We start from the raw sequence: 14,306 nt of genomic DNA, 5'->3' as shown, positions 1-14,306 counted from the left end.
AGGAATCCTCTCTATATACTTGGCAAGTGACCATCCACACTTTTCTTGAATGCTCTCAGTAAAGGGGAACCTACCAACTATTAAAAACCCATTTTCATTCATAGCTCTTGTTAAAATTTTCCTTATACTGGACCTCAACTGGCCTCTTTGTACTCCTAGTGCTACAATCTGGGTCTACAATAACACCTTTAACACAACAGGCCTTCAAATCAAAATTTGAAACATGAAATTATTGTGTTCCCTCTGAGTCTTTTCTTATCTTCAAGCTAAGCACCCTTCAATGAATCCTTATTTGATAGGATTTGATAGGATAGCCCCCTCCTGGAGACTATCTAGCATACTCATGCCCTTCCTAAAATATGGAATCTAGAACTGAATACAATATTCCAGAGATGTTCTGTCTAGGAAAGATGTCTCCTTTTCAGGATCTTAATCCAGATCATACTAATAATAGATGTCCCTCAAAAGTCTGGTTTGGGCCTTCTTGGCTCACTCAACTGCCTTTGCTGGTGACCTCATCAATTCCCATGGGTCTGTCATCTCCCATGTAGATGATTTCCAGATCTCTCTCTTGACCTCTAGTCTTACATCAAGTGCCTTTTTAACATCTCAAACTGGATGTCCCATAAACATCCCAAATTCAGTATATCCAATACAGAACTCATGATTTTTCTCCTTCTAAACCTTCTCTTCCCAAAGTTAGTATTACTATTCTGGGGATCACCATTCTTTGTTGCCCAGACTTGCAACCTTGGTGTCACCCTTGACTCCTTACTCTCATTCACTACACCTATTTCCAAGTCTTGTTTCTTCTACCTTGAATTTTGTTATCTCCACTCAGAGCCACATTCTTGGTAAAGGTCATCATTGCTTTATGCTTGGACGATTGCAATTGGGTGGACTCCCTACCTCTAGTTTTGTCCCACTCTAATCCATTCTTCACTCTACCAAAAGTCCATGCCTAATCACATCCCTCTTTTACTTGGTAAAACCCAGGATCACATATGAAATCCCTTGTTTGGTTTTTGAAGTCTTTCATCACATGGCCCCCTCCCATCTTCCCAGACTTCTTGTGTTTTACTCCCCTCCACAGGCTCTACAACCCCACACACTCCAATGACACTGGCCTTCTTGACATTCTTTGCACATATCATTTCCCAAATGCATACCATTTTCCCTGGCTATCTCTCATGCTTGGAATGCTCTCCCTCCTTGCCTACAAATTCTGGCTTCCCTAGCGTTCTTTAAAACTGCTCAGATTACTCATCCCCAGTCTTTTTCTCTGCTAGTGCCTTCCCTCTGAACTCTCTTCCATTTCACCACATATATATACATATACATTAATATATCTATCTTGTACATAAGTATTTCCATTGACAAATTGTCATTTCCCTGCCCCTATCCCTATTAAAGGTAAGGGTTTTTTTAAAAATCCAAGTGTAAAATCACTTTACTAGATTCAACTGGACAGTATAGCTAGTTCAGATCTTTCTTAATCTTGACTCGACCATCTAGGGTGTTGGCCATCCAATCAGCAAATCTGGTGAGGTTTTATCCAAGTCAATGATAAGTATGTTAAATATCACAAATTCAAACATAGAACCCTGGAGTACTCCATTAACAATATCCTTTTATGTTTTATTTTGTTTTGAACTTTTACCTTCTGTACTAAGCATTGGTTCCAAGGCAGAAGAGCAACAAGGGCTAGGCAATGAGGTGATTTGCTGGAAGCAGGGAGGTGGCTCAGTGGATTGATAGGCAGGCCCAGAGACTGAAGGTTCTGGGTTCAAATTTGACCTCAGACACTTCCTAGCTGAATGACACTGGACAAGACACTTAATCTCCATTGCCTAACCATTACCACTCTTCTGCCTTGGAATCAGTACACAGTATGGATATTAAGACAGAAGGTAAGGGATTTTAAAAATTGATTTGCCCAGGGTTGCATAGCAAGGAAGTGTCTGAGGACATATTTGAGGACACAACTTCCCTTTTCTAGGCCTAACTCTCTATTCTCTGAGCCACCTAAGTGCCCCAATATCCTTTTATGTTGACAGTACATCATTAATGGCTATTTGTGGTGTCCAGCCCTTCAGTTCTGTTTCTACCCAGCTTATATTTCTCCATCTTGTCCACAAGAACAGCACAAAAGATTTTGTCAAATGACTTTCAAAAGTTAAATATCTTATAGCACACCTCTAATCTACCAGTCTAGTAACCCTGCCAGAATAGTGATCCCAAGTCACATAGATGTGGGGCCTTTGTGGGAATAGGAGACAAACTTGAGCCAGAAAGAGAGAGAATCTCTCACATTCCATTTCTAGAAGGGCTCCCACTGGTTCTTGTTTAGTCATGCTCTCACTTGGACCTTATCCTAGACCTAGAGACTGTAAATCTACAAACAATCCCAGCAAAGGCATCTAGGCATGGCTCAGCAGCAGGAAGGGTCTGAGAGAGCAGGATGAGGTCTCCCTAGCATGGCCTGTTCTCAATGATGCTTCCTTTTCTTTATACATACTAATCATCCCTTTGATAATATCCTCCAAAATTTTTCAAGGCATCAATCAAGTTACAGTTTGCAGGATCGAGTCTCTTGGTCCTTCTCCAGTCCTTTGTCTGTACTCTCTCATTCCCTGATCTTCCAAACGTCAAAGATTAACAGTAGTATGCACAAATGTGCCTTCTAGACTTAAATATTCCTGTCAGCATTTTGGTGACAGCAATAACATGGAAACAAAGTGGAGTCCCATCAATGACATAGCTAAGTGGTAGCATGCGAACACGATGGAATAATACTGTGCCATAAATAACAATGCGTATAAATAGTTCAGAGAAACATGGGAAAATATGCAAACAGATCCAGTGAAATAAGCAGAACTAGGAAAACAATATACATGATGACTACAAAGTAAATGGAAAGAACAATAAAATGAAAGGGATTGTGATGCAATCATGATGACCTGACCGGAAGAGAAGATGAGAATGAGAAATTGTACTTCCTTTGATTGGAGAAGTGAGAGACTTAAAGGGTATAAAATGCCCTTTAATGAAATGCCTTTAACATCACAGGCTATCAAAGGCCTATTGTTTCATGTTTTTATTTTTGCTAGTGTTTTAAAAGATTTGGGGAGCGGGGTACAATAGGTGGCTTTCTGGGTCAGGAAGAGGATTACATTTGGAAAATAAATATGGTTTAAAAACAAAAGCCATCAACAAAACCTTTTCCACAAAAAACTTCAATACTTCTTTCCCCCACCCATATTTTAATCAATCATTCCTTTCCCTGCCACCACCACCACCACACCCTGAGCCCACCTGGAAGACGTCATTGGCACACTTTCGGCATAGGTTGTGTTGGCAGGGCAGGATCACCACTGGCTTGGAGAACATCTCCAGGCAGATAGGGCAGATGAGTTGCTTCTCCAGGTTATCCATGCTGTGTGCATCTCCCAGCAGCGGCTTGAAACCCACTGTGAAGTTCATCCCTTCTGTGGTCGTGCCCACCCCTCCTTGGCCTTTTTTTTTCAACCCTGGCTTATTCTCTCGGCTGTCTGAATCTGCCTGTAGCTATTGGTCTCTTTTGGGTTATGAGATTTTTCTTAGTTGTGTTGCCTTCCCCTATTCTGTCCTTTAATCAGTCTGCCTGTGATTCCCTAGGTAGTCAACTGCTTTTCTCTCTGGATAGCTGAGAACTTGGGTAGATGAAAGTCTTGTCTCTCCTCACCCCGCTAGGATACTCCTAACTCCTGCTCCCCAAATGGCCAACTGTTGCTCACAGTTTAGGCACTATTTGCTCCTTAATCCTTAGGCAGGAGACTAATTTTAACTTGGGGATGGAGGAGACTAGGGGCATTTCAGTGACGCAGTCCCTCGCATTCCAGCTCCCGATTTAGCCTGTGTAAGGCGAGCCACAGCTGTCACAGAACAAGTGACCCTGAGTCACATAGACTGGGGGGGGTGGCTGAGGGAGGGGCTAGAGCCTTTATCGGAACAGGGGGCAAAGCTGAGCCAGAAAAAGAAATAGGAATACTTCAATCTCTCACACTGTGGCTTTAGAAGGGCTCCCATTGGTTCTTGCTCAGACATGCTCTGGCTTGGGCCTTATCCTAGATCCAGAGACTATGAATCTATAAACAGTCCTAGCAAAGGCATCCAGCCACAGCTCAGCAGCAGGGAAGGCCCAAGCGTCAGGAAGTCTTGACAGAGGACTCAAAACAAGGATGATGGGAACTTACATATATATATGTATCCATCATAATAACCCTGGACCACCTTTCTCTGTCCACAGCATGGCAGATCCAGAGCCACAGAGAGTAGAGGCCGAAGGGATGACCTCTCTAAATCAGTCTGAAATATGGTACCTGGAGGACCATATGTGCCTAGGTTTAAGGATCAGTTATTTCATCAATGTGGAACCCACAAGTGCAGATCACAACTCCTCTGACTTAACCGACATTCAAGAATTGCTGCCTAATAAATTAAGACCAAAAAACTTAAATCACCTTGTGACCAAGCTTAAAATTAGTCTCTCAAGCCTTAGCTAGGATAGTCTTCAGAGAGACAGATATACAGTATAAATGACCAGCCTTTATTCAAAGCATTTCTATTTCTAGCTTTGATAAGACCTGGTAGAGCTTGAATTCTACTGGTATAGCTATAAAGAACCCAACTTCGTCTATATTTGACTAGGGAAGCATTAATCAGAGTTAGCTAAAGCCAGGTACCTGAAGGAAAGCTTAGGGCTCAGCCTAGGCACTTGTCAGCTGATGGAGCAAGTCCAGGTGCATTATCTACCCTGCACGGTAGCATTCACCCTGAGAAGAATAAGATGGGGAAGGAGAATAAGCAGTTATATGGTACCTACTATGTACTAGGCATTGTGCTTAGCCAATTATATACATATCATTTAATCCACATAACAACCCTGCAAGCTAGGTACATAATTATCCTTATTTTACAGTTGAAGAAACTAAAATAAACATGTTATGTGATTTGCCCCAAGTTACACAGCTAGGAAATGGCTGAGGCAGATTCGAATTTAGATCTTCATGATTCCAGACCTGGTGCTTTTTCAGAGGCACCATTGTCTGCCTTTGAGGGAGAATTTATCCCCAACAGCTTGAGGACAAGACACTGAGGCACACTGAGAACAGGGAACAAATCTTTGTGGAAGAGGGTAGCAGAGATCTTGCCAGCCCAAGATTTTGCAAGGCTGAGATGGCATGAAATAGTGCTGCTATCGGCTGTATTTGAATTTCAGACAAGGTGAAGAAAGATGCTTAGGGTTGGAGTTAAAAAAGAGTGTTGGGGTTTATAGTATGCTAGTCAGATTTGATGACACCATGAAGGTTAGGGAAAGAATTTCATAGGGAAAGGGCCATAGAATTCAGCATAACTCATGACATTCATGGTGCTTACAGGAGCAGGGTTAAGATCGTCGGTACTGGGGCTTAAGGGTCCCTTTCTTCAGTGTGTATAGTAGCCTGGGCAGCAGAAGACACATTCAGAGGGTCAGCACCTGGAGACAAGAAGAATCAGGTACCATATTAAGATGAAACCCCTAAAAAAAGCATACAGAAAAAAACTCTTTATTACTTTCTTGTAATCAAGATACAATAATGTTATATACTTTTTTCACTAATCAATCTCAGCCTCTTTTCTTCTTTTTGAATACTATTGCCTTCTAGTTTTTGCAAATCATGCCTCTTCTTTTTCATCCTCTTTTTCGTCAATACTGGAGCTACTTCTTGCCATGAAAGCTGGAATACAAACAATTCTTAAAATGAGCAACAATTCCTGTCTTGATCGAATACAAAATCATTATACTGAAGTTAACCCCAGTCACCACTAGATGGCGATGAGGTGGAAATTTAAGAACATTTTTAGATTAAACTCAATAGATATTCAATTTGAAAAATAAAACCTAGTTTTCTTTTGAACAAATAAAATGTATCCTTTAACCTACCTTTGTGACTTTTTAAAGGACCATTTATCAACTTGACATACAGTCCAGACTGGATAAGTGTCAAAATCCAATTTGATTTACCAGTGAAGAATATCTAGGCAGCCCCAGATCAGATTGTGCCTCATCCCATTCAGCTCCCTCCCCAGAGAAGCTGCCAATATTCCTTTCCCACAACCTTTTTTCATATCAGTAATCAAATCAATACCACCACCTTACTTTTGGGAAGGGTTTGTCAAAAGATTGTCCTATATATGAATCAATTCATCTCTTTGACCCCCCCCAACCAAATTCCTTTCCTAGGCCACCACTTCCCTATATGTGTCATCTCCCTGTTAGTATGGAAGCTCCTTGAAGGCAGACATTGCCTCACTATTTGTGTTGGATCTCCAGGGTTTAGCACAGTGCTTGGTGTACAGTGAGCACTTAATGTTATTTTTCATTTACTCAAAGACAGATTCCCTGAGATACCCTGAGAAGGCAGATTCTATTCCCTGACAACCTTTCAATCTGATCCAGTCTCAGACCCAAATCTCCCTAGTTCCAGGGGACTCCAGGCTCAGAGACCTCTTTCATCCTAGACCTTCCTACTTTTACTCCTGACCCAGATCTCACCTTGGCTAGGTTTCCTATAGTTTGTCCTTGGAAGGTGTGTCTCTAGATTCCATGAATCACTTTCAAATTTAGTACTCTCACAGCAAAAGCAGCAGCAGCAACAGCAGCAGCAACAAGTAAGAAGTGTGCATAAGAAGGCCAGGCTCTGGGAGGTCAGGGAGAATGGCTTAAATCCAACAGCTTCTTCTCTATAGTGTTGCCCATGATTCCCCCACCCCCAAATTTCCTAGCACTGGCAGCAATAAGGCAATAATAGCCCAGTGTATGGGCATGTCTGTTGCCCAAGTACTGGAGAGGCTTCAAAGGAAAGCATACCTTGAACCACCATGAAGACACAATGAAATAGATTTTGACAGTTTCTATGCCATATCGGTTAGCCAAAAACAGGCCCAAGGAACCATAATCATTGTAGATCTGGCGCTGATAGGGATCTTGGAGTATCGAATGGGCTGCATTGATCTCTTTGAACCGCTCTGCCGCTATAGGGTTTCCTGGATTCTTGTCTGGGTGGTACCTCAGGGCCAATTTCCTACCAGGCATTGCCCATAAGAGAGGGCATAGAGAGGAGCAACAGAACAAGCCCAAATTGGAGAAGAAAAAGAGAGATGGATGGATTACATGGAATTAGAAACAGCATAGAAGAAACAGACATTCTGAAATGCAGCAATGAGAATATAGAAAGCAAGAAAAAACTTTCCTTCTTCCACCCTGACAAGGGGATGCTGTCTTCACTTAGTCTCAATGGGAAGGTCAGGAAATATGAAAATAGGCTCTGAAAATAATGGGTGGTGGTAGAGAATGGGGCTTGTGGTCTAACGTTTAGAGAGATACAAAAGTCAAGGGTTTAATTACGGTGTTTAAGTTCGGACCTATAGGCTTTCTTGATGTCTTCATGTGTTGCTTCCTTAGGCAACTCCAGCACTTCATATGGGGTTCCTCCATAGTAGGTCAGTCGAAAATCATCTGCTTGTGCCATTCTCTGGGTCCAGAGAGCAAGGAAGCAGATGTAAGAATTTACACGGAGCATGGGGGAAACAAAGCTTGCTTGCTGACCCAGCAGGCAATGTGTATTAGGCCTTCCAGTGTGTACAATAAATAGACTGTACCTTTCCCAAGGAGCTGAAACTGCATATGGTAGATCTCTTGACACTAGGAAACCCAGGAAAGTACAAGAAGGGGCACAGTTAAAATGTTATGAAATGAATGTGGCCTGGATCAGGAGGCAGGATCTACATCCTTTGGTGATAAATAGGACTTATTCAAATACTTTGTGTGTCTGGAATTCCTAGTAAAACAGAATAAAGCCTCTAGGATTTCATCTCCACCCCAACCTCCCCCCCCCCCCCATGGTCTTGAAGGGTGGAACCAGCCATATTCCAATGAATAAGAATAGGCTGGGGTGGGGAGGAGCTTTCTGATGACCCTGAAAACACAATTCAAACCCAAGGTCTAAGCTGCCCTAGCTGGATAGTATATCTGCCAGTTCCTAAAGTCAAAGAACATTGTTCACCCCTATTCACCCCTGTTCTCCCAGGGGACCCCTACATAGGAAGCTACGGCAGCTCAGTTATAGGAGGCACAGCAGGCAGGAGAATGGGCATGGGCAAGAGAGAGAACCATAGGCTCTGGAGAGAACAGGCTGAGGAAGGGAGGAGGCAGGATGCCTTGAATCAGTACTAGAGAAAAAAGCCAAAATGGAAGTTGTGAAATAGCCTTGGATTAGAATTGGAGAAAGCATAAATTGGGACTAGGAGGAAATGGGACTGGAAATACCTTTAGTTAGTTTTAGGAGAAATTATGGAGATAGGGGCTGGGACCCTCTAAGGAGAGGTTAGGAAGAGCTAGTACAGAGCTCAAGGAGTCAGTGTGATGGAAAGGGATGGAGGTGGGGGCTGAGGGCAGTGGGGGAGGAGGGAGCACAGCACCTCAAGTCTGCATTTAAAAAAAAATCAGAAATGGGCATAAAAGGGTTTGAAGATATGGGAAACTGACTTAGAGGAAATCATGGGGATAGCAGGCTGCCAGAGCCAAGCAGAAGAGTAAAGGCGGGAGGCTTGCTTTAAGTTTGCTTTGAAAGGCGTGGAGATAAGGCCTGAGAGTTACTTTGCATCAGTGGTAGAAGTTAAGATAGGAGAGAGGTTTTAAAGGAAATTGGGAGGGTGAAGTGATTAGATGGCTTTGAATAGATAGGAAAAAGTAGGAATAAGAACTGGGAAGCAAGGTAGCTTGGGTCCTAGAAGGAAAGGGCTGGGAGCAAGGACACCAGAGGCTACTCAGGCCAGGCAGAAGAGGTCAGGACGTCAGATGCAGGGCTTCTGGATGGGGGTTGGAGAGGATGGAGAGAGTCAGGGATGCCCAAGCCAGCAAGAAGTCAGTGAATCATGGCATCACGAGCTAGGCAGGATGAAATGTTTCCCAGGGCCAGGAAGTTAGGTAGAGCACTGGACTGTTCAGGGCAATCAAGGGGCCTGAGAAGGGAGACAGTGCTGTCTAGGCTTTAGGATGGTAGGAATGCCTAGGCCAGGTGGAAGACTTGGGGTGGGGGAAGAGTCAGTGCTGTCCTGGCCAGTCAGAGGGCCTGGAGAGGTCAACTGCCTAGGATGAATAGAGGTGGGATCTGGGGTCAATGGGAGACTGAGGACCAGGTGTAGGGAAGGTAGGGGCTCTAGTAGGGGAATCTAGGGCAGCCAGGGTAGATAGTCACCTGGAGCAGGGCCTAGGGGTTAAGCAGAGGCTCTGAGGATAGCCAAGGAGAACAGGACCTGGAGTGGGTAGGGACTTTCGGGGCAGATGCAAAGGTAGGTAGAACTTCTGGGCTTAGGCTGAAGATGATAGGGGCTCTAGCAGTAGGCCCTTGGGGGGGGGGGGCAAGGTCTCTGGGATGGGCAAAGCGCACTAGGGGCGGGCCTTCACACAGGCAGAGCCAACAGATTTTGGAGGTTGTTCTTGGGACCAAGTTCTAGGGTAAAAATGGGGCATTGGGCCGGTAGGGGTTCTGGGGAAGGCAGAGGGTCTGGGAAGTAGGCAGAAGATATTTGAGCAGGAAGGTGTATTAGGGATGGGCAAGAGCTCTGGGGGTGAGATCTGGGGTAGGCAGAGATGCTAAGGGTGGGTTCTGGAACATGCAGGAACACTGGTGCCCAGTTCTGGGATGGGTAAGAACATTAAGGGTTATCACTCTGGAGTAAACAGGGGCTCTGGAAATGAGCACTATGGGTGGAACTGAGGACAGGCAAGACATTAAGGATCTGTCTTGAGCATGGGGTGGGTACTGGGAGCAGGCCCTGAGGCAGGCATTAAGAAGGGCAAAGCCTCTGGGGAATGGGCATTAGCACCAGGCTATGAGAGGGGCAGGGACTACAGGAGTGGGTTTAGGGGGCACAATCTGAGACAGGCAGGTTCTTAGGGGATGAGTAGTGGGAGGGACAGGCAGGAGGAAAGGAAAGACATGAGCTTGGGGGTTGGCACTAGAAGATGGTCCTTAGGAAGGCAGAGGCATGGAGCTATGAGGCAAGCAGGGACTCAGCAGTGGAGCTAGACTCAGAGTGAACAGTGGCTTTGGGGGCAAGTTTTAAGGATAAACTGGCACAGGCAAGGCCCCTGGGTGAGGTAGGGTTACTGGAGGCAGGCTCTGGAGTAAGCAGAAGAATTGGAAAAGGCAGGGGTTCTAGGAGATAGTCACTGGGGCAAAGCTTTGAGACAGGTAGAGACGGGCACCGGGGCTAAGCAGAGCACTCAGCTTCCTGAGGTGGAAGAGTTTCTGGGAAGGGTACCAGAGGAGGACTCAGGGAAGGCATCGGTATTGGGGAAACCAGGTGGTCTGGGGGATAGACACTGGGCCCAGACTTTGGAGTGAGTAGGGATTTAGGGCCTCTGAAGCTGAGTGCCGAGGGCATGTCCTAGTGCATGCTGACGCACGGGCTGGGCCCTAGCACAGACAAGATCTCATGGAGGCAAGATCACTGGAGGTGGGCACTGGGGAAAGAGCCCATCAGGGTAGGGAGTGATCACTGAGACGAGGCTTTGGGGTAGTCAGTGATTCTACGGGTAGGCACTAGGGTAATCGGGATAGACTGTGGTCGACTCTGAGGTGATGGGGGCTGGGGTGGGTATTATGGTCTCTAAAGCAGGCAGGGACATTATGGGTGGGTCCTAGGGCAGGCAGAAGCATTAGGTCCCAACTCTAGAGCAAGCAGGCATCTGGGGAGGGGTCCACTGGGATAAGGTTCTGGGACAGGGAGAAGCTTTGAGGGTAGGAACCAGGTGGACAAAGCTCTACAAGTAAGTGCTGAGACCAAACTGGGCAGGGGAAAGTCTCTGAGGGTGGGCCCTAGAATCAGGCTTGGGAAAAGGCAGGAGTTCTGGGGGTGGGCACTGGGGTCAGACCCTGGCATATGCAAGGGCCCTGGAGGCCTCTTGAGATGGATAGTGGCTTTGGGGTAGGAATTGAGGGTGGGCTCTGGAGTAGATAGGAGATCTGGGAGTGGTTACTCAGAAAAGATTTGGGGGTAAAAGGAGATATGAAAGGGTACTGTGGATAGCCTCTACAGCAGGCAGTCACTATGGGTAAGCCCTAAGGCAAGCATGGGCACTAGATCACAGCTGTAGTGCTCACAAGCATTTGGGGATGGTCACTGGGATCAGGATATGGGACAGATAAGAGGATCTGGCAGTGGGACCTGGGAAAGGCTCAGGATGGCATGGGGGGTGGGCTCTGGGACATGCATAGTCATTAGGGGCAGGCTAGAGCACTGAACTCTGGCTTTGGAACAGGAAGAGGCACTGAGGATGGGTACTAGGACATGGAGGGGCTCTGGAGCAAGCATGGGCCCTAGTAATGGACACTGAGACCAGATTCAGGAGATAAACTCTGGGTGGGCATTAGGATAGCCAGGAGCACTGGAGAGGGCAAGAACACTGGAATGGACAAGGGCACTAGAGTACTAGGGTAGGCGCTGGGTTCTGGGGTGGTCAGGGGTTCTGGGGATGGGCAGTAGAGTCAGGACCTAGTGCAGGCAGGGACAGTGAGGTCATGCTCTAGAACAGGCAGAAGCTCTGGAGGAATGCACTGGGATGAAGCACTAAGGTTGGGTGCTGAGGCAAGTCCCTAGAGGTGGGTGGGACCTCATTCTGGGGTAAGCGGTGGTTTTTGGAGTGGACAATAGGGGTAGGCTCTGAGATAGGGAGGGGAATTTGAGGGTGGTACTAGGGTGGCCTCTGCAGCAGGCAAGGGCACTATGAGTAGACTCTGAGCAGGTAGAGATTTCAGGAGTAGTCTGTGGGATCAGGCAGGTAATGTTACTAGGACAGGTATGGGCTTAATGCAAAGTTCCTGGAACCAGACTATGGGTTTAGGAGTCCTACAGATAGGAAATAGAGGTAAGCTCTGGCAGACCTGGGCTCTGTTGTAGGCAGGTTCTCAGTGGGAAGTCATTGAGATCAGGCTCTGGAGTAAGCAGGTCCACTGTTGATGGGCCCTGGGACCAGGCTCTGTGGTGGGCAGGGATCCTATGGGTAGGCTTTGGAGGTGGTTTTCTGAAGAAGCCAGGGTTCTGGGGTAAGCAAGGGCACTGGGACCAAGTTCCAGATTGGGCATGGGCTCCAAGGGCACTAGGGGTAGGGAGGGGATCTTGAGTTTGGTCCCTGGGAAGGGCAGGAGCTCTGGGGCAGGAAATGCTGGGAATGAGCAGTGAGACTGGGCTCTTGGGTAGGCAGTGGGCAATGGGAGAATTTGGAACAAGTAGTATTTCAGAGCAAGTTCTTGGACAAATAGGGGTTCTGGGGTGCATACTGGGGCATCCCCTGGGGCAACAGGGATACTAGGGAGAACAGGGGCTTGGGAGCCCACAGGGCCAATAGGGGTAGGTATTTGGAACAGTCTCTGTGGTGGGCAGGGAACTTGGGGGTATGCTCTGGGAGGCTGGGATTAAGCTCTGGGATGAGAAGGGGTCTTAGGGGTGGGCATTGCTACTTGGCTCTGAGATGAGAGGTTGCAGGGAGGTAGATATTTGGAGAGAGCCCTGGAACAGGCAGGACTTCTGGGATTGGACATTGGGGAGGGTAGAGATATGAGGAGTGGGCACTGGGGATCACCTCTGGTGCAACAGTGATTCTGAGGAGGGGCACTTGTGGTAGACCCTGGGGTAAGTAGAGATCTTGGACATGGGGCAATCTCTTAGACAGGCAGGGGCACTGGGACCTGCCATGAAAGAAAGCAAGGGCTCTGAGGCTGAGAACTAAGGAGAGTAGTGCCTCTGAGATGAGCAAGGACACTGGGGCAAGTGCTGGGACTCTGGGGGTGATTATTAGGCTGAGCCCTGGGGCATGCATGGGTTTTGGGATGAACACTAAGAAGTGAAAGGCACAGGGATACTAGGGGTGGGAATTGGGATAAGGCTCTGGGGGTGGACACGGGGTAGGGCAGGACCTCAGAGTAGGCAGGGGTATTAGGACTGGGCACTTTGAGTAGTGGTTCTGAGCATGGGTCCTTGGAGCTGGCTCTAGGCAAATAGGATCTCTGGGGCAGGCAGGGGTGGGCAATACTGCCAGACTCTGAATTAGGCAGTAGTTTTGAGGGTGGGCACTAGGAAGAGTAGGGGGCTTAAGTTGAGCAAAGACATTGAATGGGTCACTGTGAGCGGACTTGGAGGCAAGCCCTGTCTCTGAGAAGAGGCACTTAGATCCCACCTCAGGATAAGTGGGGTCTCTGGAGCAGACGGGAGTACTGGGGGAGGATAATACTGCCAAGCTCTGGGGTAGGTAGGGGTTCTGAGTCCTGATTGAGGTGGGTTTCTTAGGTGGGCATGGGCTTTGGAGATTGGCAATGAAAACAGGCTAGGAAGCAGGTAGGGCTTCTAGAGCAGACAAGAATAGTTGTAAGGGCCTGGCTTTTGGGAGGTGAGCACTAGGGAAGAACTCTGAGTTGCCTCTAGGACACTTGTGGTGGTCTGTAGGCAGGGGCTTTGAGGCAGAGGCACTGGGGAGAACAAGGCTTCTGGAGATAGGTTCTTGGAGTATTTCTTGGACAAGGCTCTGAGTTAGTTAAAGGCTCTGAGGGATAGACACTGAAACCAGGATCTGATGTGGGCAAGGGCTTCTAGGGTTGGGCTCTGGTACAATAAAGGGCATTTGAGGCCAGGCTCTGAGACAGGCAAAGCCTCTGAAGGTGTGCATTGGGGGTCAGTCTGTGAAGCATGAAGAGGCACTGGGAATGGGCTCTGGGCAGACTATACCTCAGTAGCAAGCAGAGGCACCGTAGGTAGATCTCACGGCAGGCAAGGGCACTGGGCCCCAGCTCTGGGGCAGGCAAGCATTTGGTAGGGAGGAGATGGTCACTGAAATCAAACTCTGCAGCAGGCAGAGTCAATAGGGGCAGGCAGGGGCTTTGGGGGTTGGCACATGGGAGGGCAGGGGCCTTAAGGTGGTCAGGAACACTGCTGGAACCAGACTATGGGATAGACAAAAGTTTTTGAGGTGGGCAACTGGGGAGGGATCTGGAGCAGGTAAGGAGGGATCTTGTGGTTAAATTCTGGGGCAGGCAGGGACTCTGAAGGTGGACACTGGTGGGAGGAAGATGGGGTAGTTAAGAAGGTTTCTGGGGCAGGAAGGGATACTGAGGAAGGCAGGAACTCTGGAGGGTGGTCAATGAAACAAGAGTTGGAGTGGACAGAGGTTCTAGGAATAAGCTCTAGGATAGGACATAATTTGGGGGAGAGAGTCTGAAACTAGG

The 14,306-nt window shown here is 47.3% G+C and overlaps 2 protein-coding genes across 3 annotated transcripts in view; both read right to left on the bottom strand.

The window, feature by feature from the left end:
- Positions 1 to 3,813, bottom strand: part of TRIM54 (tripartite motif containing 54) — a 42,356-nt gene extending 38,543 nt beyond the window's left edge. The window contains exon 1 of one of the 2 annotated variants that reach the window (XM_001380386.4): positions 3,316 to 3,813. In XM_001380386.4, the coding sequence (XP_001380423.2) occupies positions 3,316 to 3,483 (168 nt within the window). In that variant the 5' untranslated portion in view covers positions 3,484 to 3,813. The remainder of the gene's footprint in view (positions 1 to 3,315) is intronic. The other variant, XM_007476000.3, reaches the window with a different exon arrangement.
- DNAJC5G (DnaJ heat shock protein family (Hsp40) member C5 gamma) lies at positions 3,555 to 14,023 on the bottom strand. The gene is made up of 8 exons (XM_056813193.1): positions 13,810 to 14,023; positions 7,684 to 7,726; positions 7,447 to 7,556; positions 6,893 to 7,106; positions 6,578 to 6,722; positions 5,630 to 5,759; positions 5,419 to 5,518; positions 3,555 to 4,814 (listed from the first exon to the last, which is right to left on the bottom strand). The coding sequence occupies exons 3-6, from the start codon at positions 7,551 to 7,553 to the stop codon at positions 5,698 to 5,700; spliced, it is 528 nt and encodes a 175-aa protein (XP_056669171.1). The 5' UTR covers positions 7,554 to 7,556; positions 7,684 to 7,726; positions 13,810 to 14,023; the 3' UTR covers positions 3,555 to 4,814; positions 5,419 to 5,518; positions 5,630 to 5,697.
- Between the last annotated feature and the right edge of the window lie 283 nt (positions 14,024 to 14,306).

Source organism: Monodelphis domestica, chromosome 1 (genome assembly GCF_027887165.1).
Source record: "Monodelphis domestica isolate mMonDom1 chromosome 1, mMonDom1.pri, whole genome shotgun sequence".
NCBI lineage: Eukaryota > Metazoa > Chordata > Mammalia > Didelphimorphia > Didelphidae > Monodelphis > Monodelphis domestica.
This window is presented reverse-complemented; position numbering and strand designations above follow the sequence as displayed.

Bases quoted from the DNA above. Each gene is read 5' to 3' on its own strand.
- DNAJC5G (XM_056813193.1), bottom strand. From the start codon at position 7,553: ATGGCACAAGCAGATGATTTTCGACTGACCTACTATGGAGGAACCCCA. The intron at 6,723-6,892 runs GTATGCTTTCCT...CTGACCTCCCAG, and splicing joins TGTCTTCATGGTGGTTCAAG to AGCCTGGCCTTCTTATGCAC. The intron at 5,760-6,577 runs GTGAGATCTGGG...TTTGTATTCCAG, and splicing joins CTATAGGAAACCTAGCCAAG to CTTTCATGGCAAGAAGTAGC.